At 48.3% G+C, this 22,900-nt stretch overlaps 1 protein-coding gene across 1 annotated transcript in view; it reads left to right on the forward strand.

The window, feature by feature from the left end:
• The first annotated feature begins 344 nt into the window (after nucleotides 1-344).
• TGFA (transforming growth factor alpha) overlaps nucleotides 345-22,900 on the forward strand; it is a 52,944-nt gene continuing 30,388 nt past the window's right edge. The window contains exons 1-2 of the mRNA XM_082230684.1: nucleotides 345-546; nucleotides 22,036-22,089. Coding sequence (XP_082086810.1) covers nucleotides 504-546; nucleotides 22,036-22,089 — 97 coding nt within the window. The 5' untranslated portion in view covers nucleotides 345-503. The remainder of the gene's footprint in view (nucleotides 547-22,035; nucleotides 22,090-22,900) is intronic.

The following is a 22,900-nucleotide window of genomic DNA, read 5'->3' on the forward strand; positions in this document are numbered from 1 at the left end:
GACCTCCAGCTGTTCCGACGTGCAGCCTCTCCCTGGCGGCTGCCCGTCGCCGCCTAGCGCCCGCGGGGCGCTTCTGCAGGGCGTCCCGGGGGCCGGAGCCGCCACCCCGCCCGGGGGGCGTGGGAGGGAGGCCGGCGCAGCGCCAGGAGGAGGGGCGGACGCCGCTCGCCGCCTCGGCCACTCGGGGCCGCGCAGCGCACCTGGAAGGAGCCGCGCTGAGAGGAGCGCACCGACGCCCTTGCTCGCTCGCTCGCCCGCCCGCCCGCCTGCGCGTCCGACGGCCCGGGAAGGCGCTGGCTGCTGCTCCGCCCATCGCAGGTGCATCGCTGTCGACGGACCTCGGGACGCGCCTCCCGCTCGCCCTCCGAAGGGGCTCCCCGCCGGCCCCGCCGGGAATGCTCGACGCCGCCGCCGGGGGCCGAGGGCTGGCCAGCTGAGTCCACCGACGCCGCCGCCGCTGCCGCCGTTCCCCCCTCCTCCTCTTCCTCGGCTGGCCGGGCAAGATGGTCGGCGCGGCGGCCGCCGAGGTGGCCCTCCTCACCCTCGGTAAGTGGCCCGCTCCCGTCCGGGCGCGGCTCCGGCTCCCCTTCCCAGCTGAGCCTTTGCTCGCGAGGAAAACCACCCTGGAACCCTCCCGAGTCAACTTACCTGGGATGGAAGAAGCGGCGAGTGTCGCGCGTCCCGTCGAGCTGGGGCGCGGAGTCTCGGGGTCTTTGGCCGCCGCTTTCGAAAGCGCTCCCCTCCTTCGCAGACCCGCCTTCCCCCCTCCAAGCTCCGGAGGCGGAGGAGAAGAGTAGATGGAAGGCTGTGCAGTGTAGTGGTTAGAGAGTGGCGGACTAGAAGCTGGGAGAGACCAGGGTTCAAATCCCCCACTTGGCCGTGAGCTCCCTGGGTGCCCTTGGGCCAGTCCCTTGCTGCCTCTCAGCCCAGCCCACCTCACCTGTGGGCTGTTGGGGGGGGTCAAATGAGGTGGGGGAGGACCACGCACACCACTCCGAGCTCCTGGGAGGACAAAGGTGGGATTGAAATGCAATAAATGGAATTTTATTTAACCGAGAGGAAAACAGTGAAAGGACGGGAAGGCAGCAATCCGCCTCACTGAGGACTACCTGCTTGAAAGGACATAGTGGCTGCTGAGAGCTACCTGCTTTAGAATACATGCAAGGCTTTCTAAGTAATCCATCTCTGCTCAAGACTTCGCCACCGACTGATAAAGCGAAGCAATCGGATTATCTGTCCCCTCTCGCTTCCTTCTCTGCTTCCCTGCCGCCTCCCCCCCACCCCACATTTTGGGGGTATTTTCTTCTCTCTGTTGCCTTCTGTTCCTCCTCCTGTTTCCTTACTAGATTTGCTTTGGTGGCTGAACAGTAGAAACTGGAGGCATTTAGACCCTCCATGGTATTTTCTGTCTTTTTGTAAACAGTTTTTTAAAAAGGGGGTGGCAAATAAATGCCTTTTAGGGTGACTTTGCTTACCTGTGAATGTCCTCCTTTTAATTACACGACAAAAGCAGCCTGAACGCACAATATGGACTGGGGCTGTTTTTGTTCCGAGCGATTAGCAATCTTTTTGAAATGTGAAATAGCCAGATAATTACAGAGATGCTGTTTTGGAGAATTTAACAAATGGCACTTTTTAAAAACACGGATGGGTGTTTGCTGCTAGGTGTGAGCTTGTGCTGTTGTGGGATTTGCTGTGGTGTAAAGAAGGCTGACTTGGGTCCAAACTCCTATATGGGCATTAAGGTTACGTAACTTGTAATAAATTAAACCGAATAAGCAATATTCCAGCTTCTCCCAGCAGCTCGGATCAGCAGGGAGCAGTTTCCCCTCTCTCTCTGCACACTCTCAGAAAAACTAGCAAGTGTTGCAGTTAAGAAGTTTGTTCTTTGGACTGGATCCTGCTAAGGATCACCTGCGGAAATCATCTGTTAAAATGAGACTGATAAAAGCCGGGCAGTCAAGTGGGGGAAGAGAACGGCCCCTTGGGTTCTGGCTTCATGCGTGACACTGACCCGTTTGGGTTTGGAAAGGGGTCCTGAGAGCCACAGGTATCGGGAAAGAAGGAGGCACCTGGCCTAAAAAAGCGCAAGTGGGTTTTAGCAAAGGATTAAAAGTTCAGCTATTATCTTCTTAGGTTAGAGGCATAGTGGTGCTAGTGTTCGGTTGTTATATCTCTGGCTTCTAGTTACCAGGCGCTTGGATAGCTTTCGGTTATGAGACACCAGGCGCAGGAGATACCTTCTGGATCGAAAGGCTAGACACAACTCTGTGGCTTTATTGTAATTCTTTCCCGGGTTCAAGACATCTCCCTTGCTCCCAGTTCCTGTTTTTTGAAATCTTAATAGCTCAGTGTTATGAAGGAAGGCTGTTTAATCAGGCATGTGCTTAAATAATCTCCTGGTGATCTTCCTTTTCATCAGTCAGTTTTTCACCCCTGTATGTAAGTCAGAGGCCACCTTCCTTAAAACACTGGCTCTCATATCTTTCCACGGCAGCCTGACTACCATGGAATCCCTAAACCCTACGGGAGAACCTGGGTCGTGTTCTAGGTCAGCCTTCTCCAACCTGGTGCCCTCCAGATGTTTTGAACTGCAGTTCCTATCAGTCGTCATGCTGCTTGGGGTTGATAGGAGTTGTGGTCCAAAACATCAGGCAGGTGCTAGGCTGGGGAAGGCTTTTCTAGGGTGTATGCTTGGCACATGTGGAATAAGTCTTGGCACTGGCCAATAAGCTATGGAGAGGGTACCCCCATATTGCATCCAGTGCTCCCCTTGAAGCTACATGTTGGGCCGCTCTGCCTTTCAGGAACCCTTGGCCTGCTGTTTCAGATCTTCTCATCAAGGAATCGCAGGATTTCCCCAGTGAAGAACTTGAAAATTGCCTTAAGGATCTTGCAACACAAATACACCAAGAGCTGAGTGCTTGAGGTGGTGTCATCCGTGACCATGGTGCTCTAGATTAATATGTCAAAAATGACTGGTCCTTGCCCCAAGGAGCTTCCTTAAAATCATAGTGCATGCTTCCACAATTCAGAACTATCCAGATTGCTCATTTCCTAAGTGCTGCTGAATTAAGTGGGAATTGCTTCTGAGTAAACATGTTTAGGATCAGGTTGCAGAATTTAAGCTGTGATTAATAGGCTTCAGGGTGTGTTTCCGGGGGGGTGGGGGTTGCCTTGTTTATCTGTGGCCTGGTGTGTATAGACAGAGCAAATTCAGGGGCAGGCTTCCAAATGGTGGTCAGTTTCTCTTGCAGGCAGTTCACACATGCATGCCCTGTTGATTCCTGTACCGTCAGGTGGTTAATTGCATGTGTGAATGTGTAATCGTGGACAGATGCTGAAAGTGGAACTTTAATAGTGCCTCGCAATAGTATTGTCAAGCACACCATTTTCAAAAGAGTCAGTTCAAACATTGAGCAGCAAGAAATCAAGTCTTGAATGGTTCCTCATGTAAAGAATATTGGCCCTATCCACTAGGAAATGTCTTCTATCCTTTCTATACCCCACTTGCATATTGCCCCCCCTCATTTTGATTGAGTGGTCTCGGAAAAGGCAGAGGGGCTGTGTCCTGGTTGCATATGTTTGAGGGAAAACTAAAAAAGAAAAGCTGTACTTGATGAAAGCGAAATTGACATAGGGCCGGATCTTGAATCAAGAATCTTTGGGGCATTTCAAGAGAACGTGTTCATATGACCCTTGCCTAAATCCTGCCGGTTTATTCTCTGTGTTTTGATGACTGGAAGTAGACTGTGTAAAGAGACACAACCAAAATGTATTTGAGGTGATGCAGAAACGCATTCCCAGGCATTGTATCAGAAAGGGTCAATTCACAAATGCTCCTCTTCCTCAACTGAAGTTTCAGCCTTGCTTGATGAACCTTCCTTATGAGGGAGGTGAGGGCAGCCGTGGCGGTTTCCCTTCTGGCCCCAAAGAATGCAAGAGACGTACATTTTGTTGCAGCTTTGTTTTTATTTCAACAGTTGGACATATCCTGCCTGGTGCTCTCCAGATGTTTTGGACTACGAGTCCCATCAGCCTCTGTGCTGGCTGGGGCTGATGGGCGTTGTAGTCCAAAACATCTGGAAAGTGTCAGGTTGCGGAAGTCTGTAGGATAAATAGCATGTCTTTAACTTGGGTGAAAGCCAAAGGTATACAGGTGTAAACTACGCTGGCAAGTGCTCCATTCCCATGTTCTCATGGAACGTGCTTCCAACTTTTGCTTATTCAACACAAAAATCTGAAGGGAGAATCTTCATCTTCAGCCACTTCTTTGCTTGGCTCCAATTTCAGCATGATGTCTCTTAAGTGCATGTTTTTTCATGATAACTGGAATTGCCACATGTACTACCCTGACATTTGGGTCTAGTGAGAGCAAAGCTGCTTCCGAAAGCTAATTCTGGAGTGAGAATTCCTGCTCATCTTAAGCCATTCCCTGTCTGCTTAAGAGGGATCTATCTTGCAGCGCTGGAATAGTCAGGTGGAGCTAAAGGCTGTTTGATGGGACGCGGGTGGCGCTGTGGTCTAAACCCTTGAGCCTCTTGGGCTTACTGATCAGAAGGTCGGCGGTTCGAATCCCTGCAACGGCGTGAGCTCCCCTTGCTCTGTCCCCGCTCCTGCCAACCTAGCAGTTCAAAAGCACGCCAGTGCAAGTAGATAAATAGGTACCACTCTGGCGGGAAGGTAAATGGCATTTCCGTGCATTCTGGTTTCCATCATGGTGTTCTGTTGCGCAAGAAGCAGTTTAGTCATGCTGGCCACATGACCTGGAAATCTGTCTGTGGACAAACGCCAGCTCCTTCGGCCTAAAAGTGAGATGAGCGCCGCACCTCATAGTCGCCTTTGACTGACTTCACTGTCCAGGAGTCCTTTACCTTTAGCTTTAAAGGCTGTTTGGTACACTAGCACAGTAACTAACTAAGATGCGCCCTCAAGGTGTACCATACCTACTTTTTACAGTTCTAGGTATCAATGAGCTCTGGTAAGAGAACTGAAATTGTGCTGCAGCTTCTAACTATCTGACCTGGATATGGATACAGTATGTAGTGTCCTTCAGGGGCCCCTGTGACTTTAGCTGTCTTCCGAAGTGAGTGTGATTAAGGTCACGTGATGCCACCTTTGGGTTGTATTCTTTCAGCTTTAGTAAAGCAAAAGCAGAGAAGTGTCACATAATCTCTGCAGGCAGTTGTAGCCCAAGGCAAAACACGGTGTACACCACCCAACCCCAGGCAAGCATTATCAGTTGATTTGTAGATTGGACTGTTGCAAAAGCCTTATTCAGTTTATTTGCCCTGCCCTGTCACTACTCTGTGTTGAAAGTTGTGAATCGGTCCCAGACATACCTGTGCAGGTTCAAGGGCCAAGAGTTCAGAGTGAATTTAAATCAAAGGATTTGCACGAAAAGGGCTTCCCTCACTTGCGGGGGGGGGGGGACTGGAAGTTCCCCGGGAAAACAGTAGCTGAGACCAGGGGACAAGACATCCTATTCCTTTTTTTTCCTGGCAAAAATGAGAGGAGGGAGTCAAAATTAGCATCGTACTAATGAGACCAGAAATAGCAATTTGGTTTAAGTTTCACAAGAGGATTGTTTATTTTCATTAAAAGCTAAAAGAGGCACAATGGTTGGCAAATAACATCTGGATAAAATGTCGGCTGAAAGCGAGCGATGGATCAAAGCACCCAGAAGTTTCTGCTGAGCGTTCTTGCATGGGAAGCGGAAGCACCGCATTTTAATGAACATCTTGAGAGACCAGGGGGCCGAATCAGCTGAGCTGTTCAGAGAACTTGAGTGTAGCAGGCAAGGCCTGGGCGTTGTTGACTAACTTTTTGGGAAGCAGAGATTGGCATAGTCTGGACTTCATAAGTCCTAAACCCTGTTTTGCTGCTGAACTGCTCCCCCCCTTTTCTTGTTCAGATTGTTTTTATTAAATATTTTATTGGGTTGCAAAAGTCTCTGTTTTCCATTCATAGAATCCTTTCTACAGATCAGTTATGTTTGATGTGAAACAGTACAATCGTACCTTGGTTGTTGAACGCCTTGCGACCCAAACATTTTTGCTCCCACAAACCCAGAAGTGAGTGTTCCGGTTTGCGAACATTCTTTGGAACCCGAACGTCTGACGTGGGTTCTGATTGGCTACAGGAACTTCCAATCGAAAGCTGCGTCTTGGTTTCTGAACGTTTTGGAAGTCGAACGGACTTCCGGAATAGATTCCATTTGACTTCCAAGGTACAACTGTATAATATTATACATGGTTTAAGGTTGGGGAAGAAGAGAGGTGGGGAGAGATAGCTGCAGTATCATACTGCCAGCCATGCCCTAGGGCTGGTGGGGGTTGCATTCCAAAATAGCTAGAAGCACCATACTGGGAAAGGCTGCAATACTGCCTTGGAAACTGGATTATTTATTTTACAAGCTTTATATGCTGCTTTATTGTAATACAACCTTAAAGCGGTTAACAACTATTTAAAGCACTGATTTTTTTTAAAAAAATCAATGACAAACTAAAAACCGGATTAAAACACACATCAACCTTCTATATGTCTGGATACCTAAACAGAAAACGTTTGGGACAGGTGCCAAAAAGAGTATGGTGAATATATGTCAAGAGGCAGAGAGTTCCAGAGTGTAGGTGCTGCCACACTAAAAGATTGAGTTCTTACAACTGCAGAACAGGTAATGTGGGGCACCTGTAGTAGTGCCACTTCCATGGATCAAAGTGGTCAAGTGGGCATATATGGGGTAAGATGAGAACAATACACCTGTTAATATGCTGTCAGGGTCTCGCTCCTGTTGCCAATTGTGCCGCAACATCCTGCACTAACTGCAGCTTCCAGATCAGGCTCAAGGGAAGCCCCACATAGAGTGCATTGCAGTAGCCCAGTCTTGAGGCTTGAATGCCTGTGGCCAAACACTCCCAGTCGAGGGACAGTCACAGCTGCTGTACCAGTTTCTGCTGGTAGAAGGTGCTTCTAAGTTCTAATCACTGAGGCTTCCTGGGCCTCCAGAGACATAGCTGCATCCCGAAGCATCTCCAGAACGCAAACCTGCTCTTTCCAGGGTAGGCACTTGACCAGTTTTTCTGACATGGGAACCACTCACCCACAGTGGTCTCTGTGTTGCCAGGATTCAAGGTCAGCTTGTCACTGCCTCTCCTGGCTCAGAGGTTACTGAGCTGACTGCCATCAGCATAATAATAATAATAATAATAATAATAATAATAATAATAATTTATTATTTATACCCCGCCCATCTGGCTGGGTTTCCTCAGCCACTCTGGGCGGCTTCCAACAGAACACTAAAATGCAATAACCTATTAAGCATTAAAAGCTTCCCTAAACAGGGCTGCCTTCAGATGTCTTCTAAAAGTCTGGTAGTTGTCTTTCTCTTTGACATCTGGTGGGAGGGCGTTCCACAGGGCGGGCGCCACTACCGAGAAGGCCCTCTGCCTGGTTCCCTGTAACTTGGCTTCTCGTAGCGAGGGAACCGCCAGAAGGCCCTTGGCGCTGGACCTCAGTGTCTGGGCAGAACGATGGCGGTGGAGACGCTCCTTCAGGTATACTGGACCGAGGCCGTTTAGGGCTTTAAAGGTCAGCACCAGCACTTTGAATCGTGCTCGGAAACGTACTGGGAGCCAGTGTAGGTCTTTCAGGACCGGTATTATGTGGTCTTGGTGGCTGCTCCCAGTCACCAGTCTAGCTGCTGCATTCTGGATTAGTTGTAGTTTCCGGGTCACCTTCAAAGGTAGCCCCACATAGAGCACATTGCAGTAGTCCAAGCGGGCGATAACCAGAGCATGCCCCACTCTAGCGAGACAGTTTGCGGGCAGGTAGCATACTGACGGCACCTCTCCCCAAAACTCCTCATGGCTGCTCCCAGCAGCTTCTTGTAGATATTGACTGGCATTGGAGCTAAGAGAGTGCCCCGTGGCACTTTGTCACACCTCTTCCTTTTCAAGCTGCTCTCCTGGCTAGGAATCCTGAAGCCTGCAAAGGCTGTCCTCTGTAGTACATTGAGCCCACCAGTTAACCTGACCTTGGTCTGTTGTGTGTTTCACCCTGGCAATATCGATTCACATTGGGGAGCTGACAAGCCATTGTTACAGCAGAGCAGAATGAGAGGTTGAAGCAGAGCTTGGTCTGCAAAAGCTTCTATAGACTGTTGCTTAAGACATAATGCCCACCTCCAGGAAGAAGGGTCATCTATGGACTACATGGACTTCACTTAGACTATGGAACTCGCTCCCACAGGAGGCAGTGCTGGCCCCCAAACTAGATGGCTTTAAAAGAGGATTAGACAAATCCATGGAAGAGGAGAAGGTTGGCTATTCTGTGCCTCCAAAAAACCACTCGCTGGAAACCACAGGAGGTTCTCAGGTCCCGCTTGAAGCATCTGGCTGGTCACTGTGGGAACAGGATGTTGGACTAAATGGGCCATGTTGGCCTGTTCCAGCAAGCTCTTTTGTAGTGGTGTTGGAATACAAAACCACACACAAGGGCACAGTTCTCTTTAATAACCTGCCTATAATTTTGGACCGTTGTGTGGTATTGGCCTCTTGGAATCGAGTAACTTCTTTGGAGAGAGGAACGTTCCTGAAGTCTTCCCTGCAATCAGGGCCTTGAAATGTTTTTGAGGTGTGTATTAGCTTGGGAAGATATTCGAAACAGGACCTTATTCGGACGGCTGTCTGTTACCTGCTGCTCAGACCATTCTTCAGTACCAAAACAATCATTTTTGTGCTCTGTGGTTCTTTGTAAACCTTGCTGAAAAGTATGGGATGGCAATGATACTTGTCCACTGTGTTGTAATCTTCCAGTTGTGTGCCTCTCAGCGCTTTGTGCTTTGTGCATTGGGCCTGGACTTGGGAGTACAAGGTCCCAATCCCCAGTCCACCATGGCGATCGCTGCGTCACCTGGGGCCAGTCACGGCCTCTCAGCCTAACCTCCTTTGCAGGTTGTTGTGAGGGTAAAAATGGGGAGAAGGAGACCACCTTGAGCAGGCCACTTCAAGCTCTTTAGATGAAAGAACGTGGAATATTCATCTACTAGCTATTTTTTTAAAAAAACACACACACACTTTGATACCACATATAGCACCAAACAAGGTGGGCAAATGATCTTTATCACTCTTGAACCACCTTTTTATTCAGGCCTGGATTTTCCTTTTTCAGAATAGTATTTGAGGAGCAGAGTCTGTTAGTGACCAGGAACACTTTCAGTGTTGCCTCAAGAGATGCTTAGATGAGCATGGAACGATTCCTGAAGGCATTAGCTGAGTGTCTGGTTTGTTTTTTGCGAACGGCGTCTCTAATTGTCCGTGTGTGCTGATGATCGCTTTGGCTTTTAATGAGGCCAGCCTAACTGCACGAGGAACCCCACTGGCTGCTTGGGGTGCCGAGGTATTTTTAGGGGGTGCCACTGATCATGGCAAGCTGCCTTATCCACCTCACTATTGTCCAAACTGACTGGCTGTGGCTCAGCAGGGCTTCTGGCCGGAGTCTCGTGTCAGCCCACCTGGAGATGCCAGGAATTGAACCTTCTGCATGCCAACCAGGTGTACTGAGCTACAGCCCTTCCCCACATGAAGTAACACATAGCCCTAGGACACATGTCCCAGAATTTCCAGCTGTATTTACAGCATATACTTGGGGCAGCAAGTTATCTCAGAGTCGCTGGATTTAATTGTTCGTTCATTTGATCTCTTAAAATATCCATGTGATAGTTCTGAGAACAGCAAAACGGGCAAGGAGAAAAATGGAGCAATTGAAAATTGTTGTTAGATTCCTTTTTTAAGGTTTCTAGAGCAGTGTTTGCTTGCAGCTTAGGTTTTGTATACTGTGGTACCTTGGTTGTCAAACTTAATGCATTCCAGGACTCTGTTTGACTCCCGGAACGGTTTGGAAACCAAGGCACAGCTTCCGATTGGCTGCAGGAGCTTCCTGCACTCAATCGGAAGCTGCGGAAGTTGCATAGGACGTTCGGGTTCCAAAAAACGTTTGCAGACCGGAACACTCACTTCCGGGTTTGCAGCGTTCGGGAGCCAAAACATCTGAGTACCAATACATTTGATAACCAAGGTACGACTGCGTTTTGAAGAACAAGTGGCGGGTGTCTTTTAATTTACATTTTCCTTATTGAATTTATACCCACTGCTGCCTTTTACCCAAGCACATAGTTTACACACAACTTTCTAGCTAAAATCAGGGCTGATTATTGTGGGTTTCCAAACTGTGGCCTGTATGGAAGTTGTGACATGTTTGTGTGAGAATTTCCTTGGAAAAGGAGGCTGAAATCCTGTTGCATTGCTACATTTCCCTCTTGCTCGCTTTTCTGTTCCCAGCCGATCCGGGGAGAGGAGCAGCTCCACCCTCCACAGCCGGGTTTCTCTTGGCACACAATGCTCTCTCATGCCACCGAAACTTGTCAGTTTTGCTAGTTGAGTAAAGAGACTTTCAGGTGCATTTGGGAGCTTAAGATGCCAACTGGCCATGTGTGAAGAGGGAAGGCACAGCCAGTTCCTTACAGATTGCAGCTCCTCTTGAACTGCAGTTCTCCCTTGGAAGGCAGTATTATTATAATATAAAACCATCTGTTATATCTGCTTATTATATATACAGGGCAGCTTCCCCTTACATGTAGCTGAAGACCCCTAGAGAACAGCAACTCCCATCAACCTCAGCCACAACGGCTGGCGGGGGCTGCATCCAGCGGGCTTCCAGGTGGTGCGAGAGATTGTGAGCCCCACCATCTGCAGGTGACTGGGATGTAGCCCAGGGGTTCCCAAAGCGCGTGATCCCTCCCACTGGGGGGCAGTGGGGTTACCTAGGGGGGCACTGAGAGGCAAGGGGATGGAGGGGGCGCTGGAGACGTAAATGACTATCAGACTTTGAAAAGTTGGTATCGCTGGATCAAGTTCATGTTTAATTGGGGTTTGAATGGATGTGTGATTAATTGTTTCTATCTTGAATTTTATTGTGTTATTATATTCCTTAGTGGGTCATGCAATCCAGGCTATGCTGGGCGGCAATGGGGATGAGTTTGTGGAACCATAAGTTTGGGAACCACTGATTTAGCCATTCTTAAACTTTTGCAGTGACTTTGCCTCCCAAGGTTAAACCTCTTTGGCGCTTCCCTTCATCATTCCTCTGCTGTCTGTCTAGCCATCTGACTTGAGAATATAATACACATCTAGTTCAGGGGTCAGCAATTTTTTTTCAGCAGGGTCCGGTCCACTGTCCCTCAGACCTTGTGGGGGGCCTGGACTATTTTTTGGGGGGGGGGATGAACGAATTCCTGTGCCCCACAAATAACCCAGAGATGGATTTTAAATAAAAGGACATATTCTATTCATGCATAAACACGCTGATTCCCGGACCGTCCGTGGGCCGGATTTAGAAGGCGATTGGGCCGGATTCGGCCCCTGGACCTTAGTTTGCCTACCCATGATCTAGTTGAACCCTCTGCCTTCTTGGTGGTGGTCTCATGGGGGGATATTTGGGTACATCTTGGTCTTCTGAATAGTCTAACCAGGATTTGCGTCCCTTGGCAACACATGGAGACCTCGCTGTGGGAAAAACAAACCCTCTAGTGACTTTACTCTTTTGTTTCCCTCTGGGAGGCCAGAGTCGTTGGGGGGCAGGGATGGAGGTGACTTTGAGAAGCTCACCTTGGCTGTGGCATACTTTTGGGATATGCTACCAGACTGTCCATCTTTCCATCCCTGTGGGAACCCCAGGTAATGTTCAGAAAGGCTGCTGGTATAGTTTTGTAGAAAGAGGATGAACTGGAGAAGACCCCTTTCCCCCAAATCACACCTCCCTTCTATCACCAATTCACTTGCTAGCCTGCTCCTCACTCAGTTTAGTAGGAGGCTCAAGCTGAACTACCTTAAAAGGCTCTTTTTTGGTTCTTAGGCTGACATGGTGATCGCATTGCTGTTGCAGACCATCTCTGATCAGGCCATGGCCCTGTAGTGCCCTCTTCTCCCACTAGATGCCCTCCAGATGTTTTGGACTTCAACTTCCACCAGCCCCTGCCAACATGACCATGCAATGTTCACACTGGTGGGAGCCCAACTGGGGCTGGTGGGAGTTGTAGTACAAAACATCTGGAGGACATCTGGTTGGCTCTCATATATTCATGCAGAAGGTTCACACTGTAGGTCACACACTGGCTTCAGAACAATCTGGACTTCATAGTTCAGCTTCTCTCTGCCACTTGCATCATTGAAACCAAGAATGACCGTATACTGCTCCTGAAGCAGAAAATTGTGCTGCCTTTCCCCAGTTGTCTGAGGAAAAAGAGGAACACACTGTATTGTTCATCGCTCATTTTTTGCCTCCCACAATTGCTTAAGCAAAGCCCAGTGGTTTTTTCCCAGGGCAAGGGCTGGGGGTGGGGGTGGCGCGTATAGACACACCCTCTTCCGAAGAACTTAGAATCATAGAATCATAGAGTTGGAAGAGACCACAAGGGCCATCGAGTCCAACCCCCTGCCAAGCAGGAAACACCATCAGAGCACTCCTGACATATGGTTGTCAAGCCTCTGCTTAAAGATCTCCAAAGTAGGAGACTCCACCACACTCCTTGGCAGCAAATTCCACTGTCGAACAGCTCTTACTGTCAGGAAGTTCTTCCTAATGTTTAGGTGGAATCTTCTTTCTTGTAGTTTGGATCCGTTGCTCCGTGTCCGCTTCTCTGGAGCAGCAGAAAACAACCTTTCTCCCTCCTCTATGTGACATCCTTTTATATATTTGAACATGGCTATCATATCACCCCTTAACCTCCTCTTCTCCAGGCTAAACATGCCCAGCTCCCTTAGCCGTTCCTCATAAGGCATCGTTTCCAGGCCTTTGACCATTTTGGTTGCCCTCTTCTGGACACATTCCAGTTTGTCAGTGTCCTTCTTGAATTGTGGTGCCCAGAACTGGACACAGTACTCCAGGTGTGGTCTGACCAGAGCAGAATACAGTGGCACTATTACTTCCCTTGATCTAGATGCTATACTCCTATTGATGCAGCCCAGAATTGCATTGGCTTTTTTAGCTGCCGCGTCACACTGTTGGCTCATGTCAAGTTTGTGGTCAACCAAGACTCCTAGATCCTTTTCACATGTACTGCTCTCAAGCCAGGTGTCACCCATCTTGTATTTGTGCCTCTCATTTTTTTTGGCCAAGTGCAATACTTTACATTTCTCCCTGTTAAAATTCATCTTGTTTGTTTTTGCCCAGTTCTCTAATCTGTCAAGGTCGTTTTGAAGTGTGATCCTGTCCTCTGGGGTGTTAGCCACCCCTCCCAGTTTGGTGTCATCTGCAAATTTGATCAGGACGCCCTTGAGTCCATCATCCAAGTCGTTGATAAAGATGTTGAATAAGACCGGGCCCAAGACAGAACCCTGTGGCACCCCACTAGTCACTCTTCTCCAGGATGAAGAGGAACCATTGATGAGCACCCTTTGGGTTCGGTCAGTCAGCCAGTTACAAATCCACTGAGTGGTAGCATAGTCAAGACCGCATTTTACCAGCTTCTTTACAAGAATATCATGGGGCACCTTGTCGAATGCCTTGCTGAAATCAAGGTAGGCTACATCCACTGCGTTCCCTTCATCTACCAGGCTTGTAATTCTGTCAAAAAACGAGATCAGGTTAGTCTGACATGACTTATTTTTCAGAAATCCATGCTGACTATTGGTGATCACAGCATTCCTTTCTAGGTGCTCACAGACTGTTTGCTTAATGATCTGCTCCAGAATCTTCCCTGCTATTGATGTCAGACTGACTGGGCGGTAATTATTTGGGTCCTCTCTTTTCCCCTTTTTGAAAATAGGAACAACATTTGCCCTCCTCCAGTCTGCCGGGACTTCGCCTGTTTTCCAGGAATTCTCAAAGATGACTGCCAGTGGTTCTGAGATCACATCTGCCAGTTCTTTTAATACTCTTGGATGCAGTTCATCTGGCCCTGGAGACTTGAATACATCTAAACTAGCCAAATATTCTTGTACTATCTCCTTAGTTATTCTGGGCTGTGTTTCCTTTGCTGAATCATTTGCTCCAAATTCTTCAGGTCGGGCATTGTTTTCTTTATCGGAGAAGACTGAGGCAAAGAAGGCATTGAGGAGTTCAGCCCTTTCTGTGTCCCCTGTTTGCATTTCACCATCTTCTCCTCTGAGTGACCCCACTGTTTCTTTGTTCTTCCTTTTGCTACGAACATACCCATAAAAGCCTTTTTTGTTGCTTTTAACCTCTCTAGCAAGCCTGAGTTCATTCTGTGCTTTAGCTTTTCTGACTTTGTGTCTACACGTGCTTGGGAAGGGCCTCTTTTCTTTCAGCTGCAAATGTTTTGCTTTTACATCCCACAGAATCGCTTTGCATTGACTTGGTCTGCGCTTTTCCTAATTGGACTTTGCAAATTGTTTGAACAATTGCTCAGTGCTGTGCTTGTTTTGTAGAATCATGTTCGTATGGCACTGTGCACAGTCACCTGGGTCCTTGACTAAAAAGGTGGACCCTTGAATTTTTTTTGAGAGAGGAAGGTGTGCTGGTGCCCTTTCCCCTTTAGGCAGAATCCCCAGGGTTTGGTCCCATTCCTATACCTTACTGTGGAGCTCTCTCCCATGGGTGGCCGTCATGGTTGCCAGCCAGGATGGCTTTAAAAGAGCATTGGACAAAGACATGTAGGAGAGGAATAGCGATGGTTACTAGCCATGATGACTAGCTGGTGGGAACCACAGGAGGGGAGAGGGCTCTGGTGCCTGAATCCTGCTTGTGAATTTCCCACAAGCATCTGGTCAGCCACGGTGAGAAAAGGATGCATCCAGCAGGCTCTTTGTATGTTCTTATGTTCATTCCCCTGTCCCACCCCACCAGCTCTCCTGGGTCCTCTCCCCAGATGGTCTTCAAGAGGCTCCTTTTGCCAAGGCATGAAGTCACCATCTGTGCTGTTATGCCAGCATTACAAGACAACTGGGACATGGTATTAGCACACTGACGTCCGTTACTGTAATAGCAGCTCCTCACGTTGCGTAGCTCTGCTCGTCTTGTGCAATTCTAAAGGAGGGCAGAATTTTCTCATGGACCTGAATTCTGCAGCTAGAAGATCAGAACCCTTTCCGATGAAGTAAATGCTTCCAGCCCTCAAGTGTTTGTGGCAGCGATAGGCTTGAAAGTGGCCGGTATGAGTGCCAGTCCACATGAGCAGGAGGTGTGTTCGTTCCAGGGTCCTGCTGCCTCCATCACACTACCGGCTCCGAGGTGGCCGCGCAGAGCTGCCTGCGGTCCTGGGACCAGCGCAGCTCTGCGCTGCCATCCGGAGCGGGGCGCTAAGCTCCGCCCCGCTCCCGGTGGCCGCGCAGAGCTGGCCGCCATCCCGGGATCAGCGCAGCTCTGCCCATCGCCAGCCCCACAAGCTCGGGGGACAGCAGGGAGGCAGAGCGTGCCTTCCCACTGTTCCCCGACCTGGTTCTTCCAGCCCCGCACCTGGGGGGAAAAAAATAATTTTCCCCCCCTTTATTTCCCCCCCAAAAAACTAGGTGCGTCCTATGGGCCGGAGCGTCCTATGGGGCGCAAAAAACGGTATATATGTATATAAAAAATTATTAGTCGAATATAAGAACAACATATAATCAAGTACAAGCAATCAAATACAGTTTCCCCCTAACCCCCCCCCAAACAGCCCCAACTACGTCCAGATAATTACATTAGTAATATCGTCAAATTAAAAAAATATTTCTACAGTTGCTGGTTTAAAAAATATCATTCCACAGGCTGCCATGTATCTTAGGTGGTTTAAATGCATGTTTTTTCTTTGATGCATATGTAATAATGGAGGACCACGTTATGTAAAAATTATGTAGTTTCTCAAGTTTTCTTTCACGTACCCTTTCTGTTAACTTTTCCATCAAAATTAATTCCCAGACATAAGCATTGGCAGCTTTTGCAAAACTCTCTTTTCCTGCTCTGAAAGAATCCTGAATGGTAAGGGAGGGTTTTCTGTTCGGATTTTTGTTGTTGTCCGGGACAGAAACGTTGGTGGGATCACCTTTGCTGGCTTGCTTTGTGCCATTTCCATTTTTGGAACAGCTGCCGTGAACTTCCTCTGAATCAAGCTGGGAAACGAAGTTTTCTCTCCTTCCAGGAGAGCTCCTCCTCCTTTGTGGTCCTGCCGGGTCGCCTTCCAGGCAGGCAGACCTCTGTTGTGGTTGCACTTCCTTGCTCCTGCTTCCAATTACGTCCCCTTGTATGTGGCTGAGATTAGGGAGCTGGGGTGCAAACATCTTCCCTGGTGCTGCTTGCTGCTCAATGCTTTGTTGTGCTGCTATTGCCTGTTGCTTGTTTTGTCTTGGAAGCCCCATGTAATTCAGTAGAACAAAGTGTGTGTGTTTGCGTTTGCACAGTTCTCAATACGCTGTAGGAATAACTGCCTTGAGTTAGAGAAATTTTGGTGAAATCACAGTTGTGGAGACAGAGAGAAATTTGGAAGGAAGGGGGGCTGAAATTGGGAATCGTCCTAATGGGAAGCCTCTTCCAGAGATTTAAATATGCCAAAGTAAGAAAAAAGAATGGGTAACTGTCTGGGAAATGGTTTTTATTTAGGAGCCAGCGATTGTAAATAAATCTGGACATCAGCAGACGTGGCTTAAAAACGCTTGCAAAAAGCAACAATAAGGATTATTTTAAAAGGGGAAATAGTTTGTAAGCAGAGATGTGTAATGCACTAAACAGTTTGAATATTTAAAATATCTGTGCAGCATATCACAAATTTAATTGTTGGAAAATTGGGTAAAAGGATTTGGAATGTAAGATGATTTGGTTTATTTAAAGAGGGAAGGGAAGGTGGAGGGAAGTCTGGGGATTTGGGGTGTGTGTGTGTTTTCTTTTTGGATATTTTTTGTTGTTAATGAGAAATGTGCGGGGTAATATGGTGTTGATACAATATACAGTATTGGATTTTTATAATTGAAAACTAATAAAAATTATTTAACAACAAAAAAAGAAATAACAACCTTGGATCGTGAACCCTTCTCTTCTTTCCACTCCCTCCATCACCCCCGGTCTGGGTACAGTGCGACTACATCTTACATGGGGGTCTGGGTCCAAGAGATCCACGTTTGCACGAAAACCATGTATACCAAACCCTTTGAGCTACCGTATTTTTCGTCCCATAGGACGCTCCGTCCCATAGGAGGCACCTAGTTTTTTTTGGGAGAAATAAAGGAAAAAAATTTTCCCTTTATTTCCCCCCCAAAAGCAGGTCGGGGAAACAGAACCAGGTCAAGGAACAGCGGGATGGCGGGGCTGCGCCTTCCTGCTGTCCCCAAGCTTGTGGGGCTGGCTGATGTCTGCCCCGTGCGAGGGGCGCTCTGCATCAGGGTGCCCTTCGCGCCGGGCGGCAGGCTGCTATCCGCAGCGTGGGGAGCCTTGTGGGGAACTCCTGCAAGGCTCCCCACGCTGCGGATGTCTGCCTGGCGCGGGGGGCGCTCTGCTTCAGGGCACCCCTCGCGCTGGGCAGCAGGCTGCTATCCGCAGCCTAGACTACCCTGCGGGACCTCCCGTAGGGCTGCCTAGGCTGCGGATGTGTTCCTGAAGCCTGGAGAGCGAGAGGGGTCGGTGCGCACCGACCCCTCTTGCTCTCCAAGCTTCAGCAAAAGCCTGCATTCGCCCCATAGGACGCACCCAGATTTCCCCTTCATTTTTGGAGGGGAAAAGGTGTGTCCTATAGGGCGAAAAATACAGTACTTAGTGTGTGAAGGGGAGGGAGAGCGAATCCCCAGGACTCCCAGGGACTGAGTGCTGAGCGGGCTTTGCCCAGCAAGGCAGAGAATTTAACAGCTCTTTCCGCGCCAGGTCCGCTTGGTGGGCAAGGTGTGCTTGGCCCCTCATCTCTGGAAGGATGCTCCTGCGAGATCTCATAAGAACTCAGATGCCCCTCAAGATCTCTGGAGAGCACCCCAGAGCCGCTGCGCTGAGCAAGTCATGCCCCCACCCTCCCAGTATGAAGAAGCGCTTAAAAACTCTTTCCATCTTGGGTAGCCCAAGCAGACACCACACAACAAGAGCTTTTAAGCTCTTGTCCTTGCTTGGATTTTTTTTTAAAATACTTTTTTATTAGTTTTTTAAACATACCATTTTCAACAGTAATTAAACCTATTTTAACATCTTATTCAATATTTTGACTTCCATCAGTCCAGTCTGAAAATTTTCCAATCTAATCTCTTAGTATACATTTCTTGTTTTCCCTGTTACATTTAAAATTCATAACCAATATATCTATTCTTTATCTACTCTGTAGCACTTCATATATTTCTTCCTACAAAACTTATTGTAGTCCTACTAGCGTAATTTGTGGATTACAATTGCTCTTCAAATAGTTCGTATACTTCTTCCAATCTTCTGTAAATCTCTGTTCCCGCAGCTTTCAAATCCTTCCGGTCATTTTGTCCAGTTCTGCATAGTCCATTATTTTCGTCTGCCATTCTTCTTTCGTCGGAATTTCTTCTTGCTGCCATTTCTGGGCTAACAATACTCTTGCTCAGTGGTGTAGCGTGGGTTGTCAGCACCCGGGGCAAGGCAAGTAATTTGCGCCCCCTAACTCGTGGATTAGCGCCCCCTAACCCTAACCCCCAGATGTTGCGCCCGGTGCGGCCGGCCCCCCCTGCACCCCACGCTACGCCACTGCTCTTGCTGCTGTTGTTGCGTACAAAAACAATTTGATATCCTGATCTATAATACCAAGTAGAAATGCTTCTGGTTTTTTTAAAAAATGTATATTTCAACATCTTTTTCATCTCATTATATATCATTTCCCAGAAGTTCTTTATTTTCTTACATTCCCACATTGCAGGGGGCTGGACTAAATGGCTCTTGGGACCCCTTACAACTCTATGTGGTCGAATTTGTGACTGTTAAATGAGCATAAATTGTGACCTTACTGTACTTCACTGTGGAATCTTCTGCAAGAGGCCTGATTGAGAGCCCAAAGTGCTGCCTTCTCAGTTCCGAAGGCCCAATCCTGCATTCTTGATAAAGTGACTGCAGGCTGGTCAGAGAGCCAGAGTCACAAGCCACGCATTCTTGTGGAATCGGGCAGCTTCTGAACTCTGAGGGTGCCATGATTTTGAAGGGGATGTAGAAAGCAACCTAGAGTTGGAGCAGTGGCTCATCTGTCTGAGACCCTGGGTGAAGAGCAGAGGGCCACGACTGAAGCAGTTCTGCTCCATTAATATAAGGCGCTTGTGGAAGCTGACAATGCCTGTCTCTGGTTGAGAGTGTGTCCTGTCAGCTTGGGGAGTCTTCCTGCACTGCGACTATTGGATGATTAAGAGGAGAAGTCAGAGTGTGAACTCAAGCTGGGGGGTAGGGAGAGAGATGAAGAAGACTGCAGTGAGACGGCAGCCTGTAGTGGCTTGCCTTTGATTCCTTGCATGGACTCCCATGTCCCAAGAAGATTGTCAGAGAAGTTTCCTCAAAACCACCCGTGTCTCTTTCAAGAGCAGAATTAAGGAGGGGCCTTTCTTCTGGATTAACCAAACCAGGGTGACTCATGTAGGCTTTGCCCTGCAGCTGGGTGGACCTGATCATTCGGTCTCGGGGCATGAGAAGCATTCTCTCTTCCTCCCCTTGCTCTGGAATTCCCTCTTCCCACCCCCCACCCACCCACAAAGGCACACCAGCTTGAAAGCAGCTGCAAATTAAGCAGGGGCAGGCCTGGTTAGTGTTTGAACGAGAGCCCCCTTGGAAATATGGGGCGCTGTAGGATTTTCTGTAAGTAGGGGAAGGCCTTAGCTCGGGAGCAGAGCTGGCTTTGCCTGCAGGAAATCTCAGGTTCAACCTCCAACATCTCCAAGGATGGCTGAGAGAGAGTTCCTGAAACCCAGGAGAGACGCTTCTGGTCAGAGTTGACAGTACTGAGGTGACTGTATTGGTAGCTTCTGATATCCCGAACCCTGCACTAAAAAGCAAGGGCGCTGTGTAGTGATCGCTCCGGGGACTGGGACCATAGTGGCATCTCCAGTTAAAACAAAACAAAACCAGTAATTCAACCTTGTCCAGCCTGGTGTCCTTCACCGTTTATGTATGTTTGTGTAATTTATTGATTTATTATTTTAGTTATTGAATTTCTATTCCGCCCTTCATCCGAAGATCCCAGTGCAGTTTATAACATAAAAACACAAAAATGCATACCATAATAACAAAAACAATAACCCCCCTGCCCATGGATTGTTTAATTAGGCCAATACCTGGGAGAAGGGGAATACTTTTGCCTGGCGCCTAAAGATATGTGATGAAGGTGCCAGGCACACATACTACATACATTGATACTACAAATCCCATCATCCCTGAGCTGGGACTGGTGGGCACTGTAGTCTAAACCAGCTGGAGGGCAAGCAAGCTGGGAAAGACTGCAGGGACTCAGTCCCAAATGCTGGTCCAGCGCTCTGACTTGGGGTAAGGCAACTCCTTAGATATACATGCATTAAAATAAAGATTCCCTTCCCTGCCCCCCCCCCCACGAGGGGGGTCACTAAGACCAGCTGTGTGTGAAAGCCAGTTTTTGTAGTTCAGTGTTTTGAGAATCCATCGGAAGCCCTTGCCAGGCATTCCTGTGCCTTCTGACTCCCCCAAGGACTCTTCCTTTGAACTGCGTGGGCCCATCGGTCTTTTAATAACTCAGAATTCCCAGCTGAGCTAATGAGTTCTCTGTGTGTGTTTTCAGCGGGTGTTGAACCCCGGCTGAGCTGGAGAGGTGCTTATTCTGTGGGGCTGGGGAATGCCATGATCTCTGCTCCAGCTTGAATCATGGTGGGCACCGATCCCAAGGATGAGGTCGGCGAAAGCGCTTCCAAAACTTTTCCCATCACGCCTGGTGATGCTGTTGGCATATTTATGGGTCGCTGTATGGCTCAGCCGAGAGCTGCCTTGGTCGGGATCTGAGCCAGTGTCCTCGCTGGTGCTCTTCTGAATCAGTCCAGGGATTGGGTCAGCCCCCAACTCCTCTTCCTTCCCAGCTGGCACCTCCAGCAAAATCAAAGGAACAATGTGAAGCAAATGCTCTTCCCCACCCCACTTGCTAGTGAAAGTCCCTGTGTCCACTTTCTGCCTGTGGTTCTGCCCACCTAACAGACAGATTTTGTTGCCTGGTATACGCTTTTTGGCAAGCACTTTCCCGCAATGTAATGCAGTTGGTCCAGTATGTTATTTCCACTAATGCCCAATTTTGTATGCCTTTCCCTTACCATACTGTACATATTTTAATGCATTTTTTAGTTGGAGAATTGCGCTGCAAAATTTGGATGTATGAATTTTGAAAGACAGCTGCATTTCAGTTGCATTTGCAAATTTATGCATATTAAAATGCAAACAGAACAAATTTCTCCCCCAATCCTACTTCCATCCCATGCAGTCGTCCTAATCAGGGACACTATCAGATGAGGTTTCTTTGCTCCTGAAACCCATCAAGTTACCCTTTAAAAAAAACAAAAAACGCTTTTATTTTTTCTTTGTATAATCTTCAACTGCTGCAAAGGGCAATTAAAATCAAGTCCCATTTTATTAGTTAAAAAGTGACTCCTGAATCTGAGAAGGTTGAAGACCGGATTAAAGTCTGAATATCTCTGACTTTAGTTGCTCCCCCCCCCCCGCATGTGCTCTTGCCAAGCAATCCATTCATTTTTGTTAATTTGATTAGGAAGTAGCTGATTGCAAGATCCACTCTTTGGCCTTTGATCATGTGCAGAAGGGGGAACATAGTTTGAGCCAATGCAGCCCAGTCTTCTGTACGTTTACTTGGAAGTAAATATATTGGAAGTCAGCATGGCATGCAGGCCTTGAATCACAACCCTAAACTTTCACCCTCGCTGGGTTGCATCAGAGTGTTTTGGGTATTGGCTTTGGGTTGCAGATGTACCTGAATAATAAGGGGGGTGGGGGTGACACACAGCTTGTCATGGTGGGATTTTCAGTAGCCTGAGCTTTTAAAGTAAACTCTTGACGCTTTCAAATGATCCCTGTTTTTAAACCTGGCTATTTTTCCTTCTCTAGGTATTGTATTAGCTGTGTGCCAGGCCGTGGAGAACACAACGTCCGCCTTGAGTGGTGAGTTCATTAAGTTGTAAAATGAAATATGCTTGATGCCACCTGTCACTGTTTGCCTTCCTGTGTGGCCTTCCCGTCAGTCAAAAAGCACATGTCAAACGCTTCTCTATGGTCTTGGTTCTTTGGTCTCTTGAGCTCCTCTTGGGCTATAAATGCAACAAATAACAAACCAGTAAGAGTTCCTCTATGGGAAGCAGTTGGCACTGTGGTCTAAACCACTGAGCCTAGGGCTTGCCGATCAGAAGGTCGGCGGTTCAAATCCCCGTGATGGGGTGAGCTCCCGTTGCTCGGTCCCTGCTCCTGCCAACCTAGCGGTTCGAAAGTACATTCAAGTGCAAGTAGATAAATAGGTACTGCTCTGGCGGGAAGGTGAACAGCTTTTCCATGCGCTGCTCTGGTTTCTCCACAAGCGGCTTAGTCATGCTGGCCACATGACCCGGAAGCTGTACATCGGCTCCCTCGGCCAATAAAGCAAGATGAGCACCGGAACCCCAGAGTCGTCCGCGACTGGACCTAATGGTCAGGGGTCCCTTTACCTTTACGAGTTCCTCTTGGTCCAAGGCCGCAGTCTGCCTTGTGTGTGATAGCTTGGATTTGGGCTGCTGTTCACTCCTGCAGGGTAACTATTTAAGTGACAGCCCCTCTCCCAGCTCAACACTCTAACCACTGCAACGCATTGCCTCTGCCCTGTGGTGACTGCCTGCTGGCACAGATTCCTTCAGCGTGTCTGCAGGCTCGCTCTTAATTCCCCTAATCCTTGCAAACAAATAAATACAAATACTGCCATGTGGAGGTCTCCCTCTCCCCAGCA

Source organism: Podarcis vaucheri (genome assembly GCF_965113315.1).
Source record: "Podarcis vaucheri genome assembly, chromosome: 7".
Taxonomy (NCBI): domain Eukaryota; kingdom Metazoa; phylum Chordata; class Lepidosauria; order Squamata; family Lacertidae; genus Podarcis; species Podarcis vaucheri.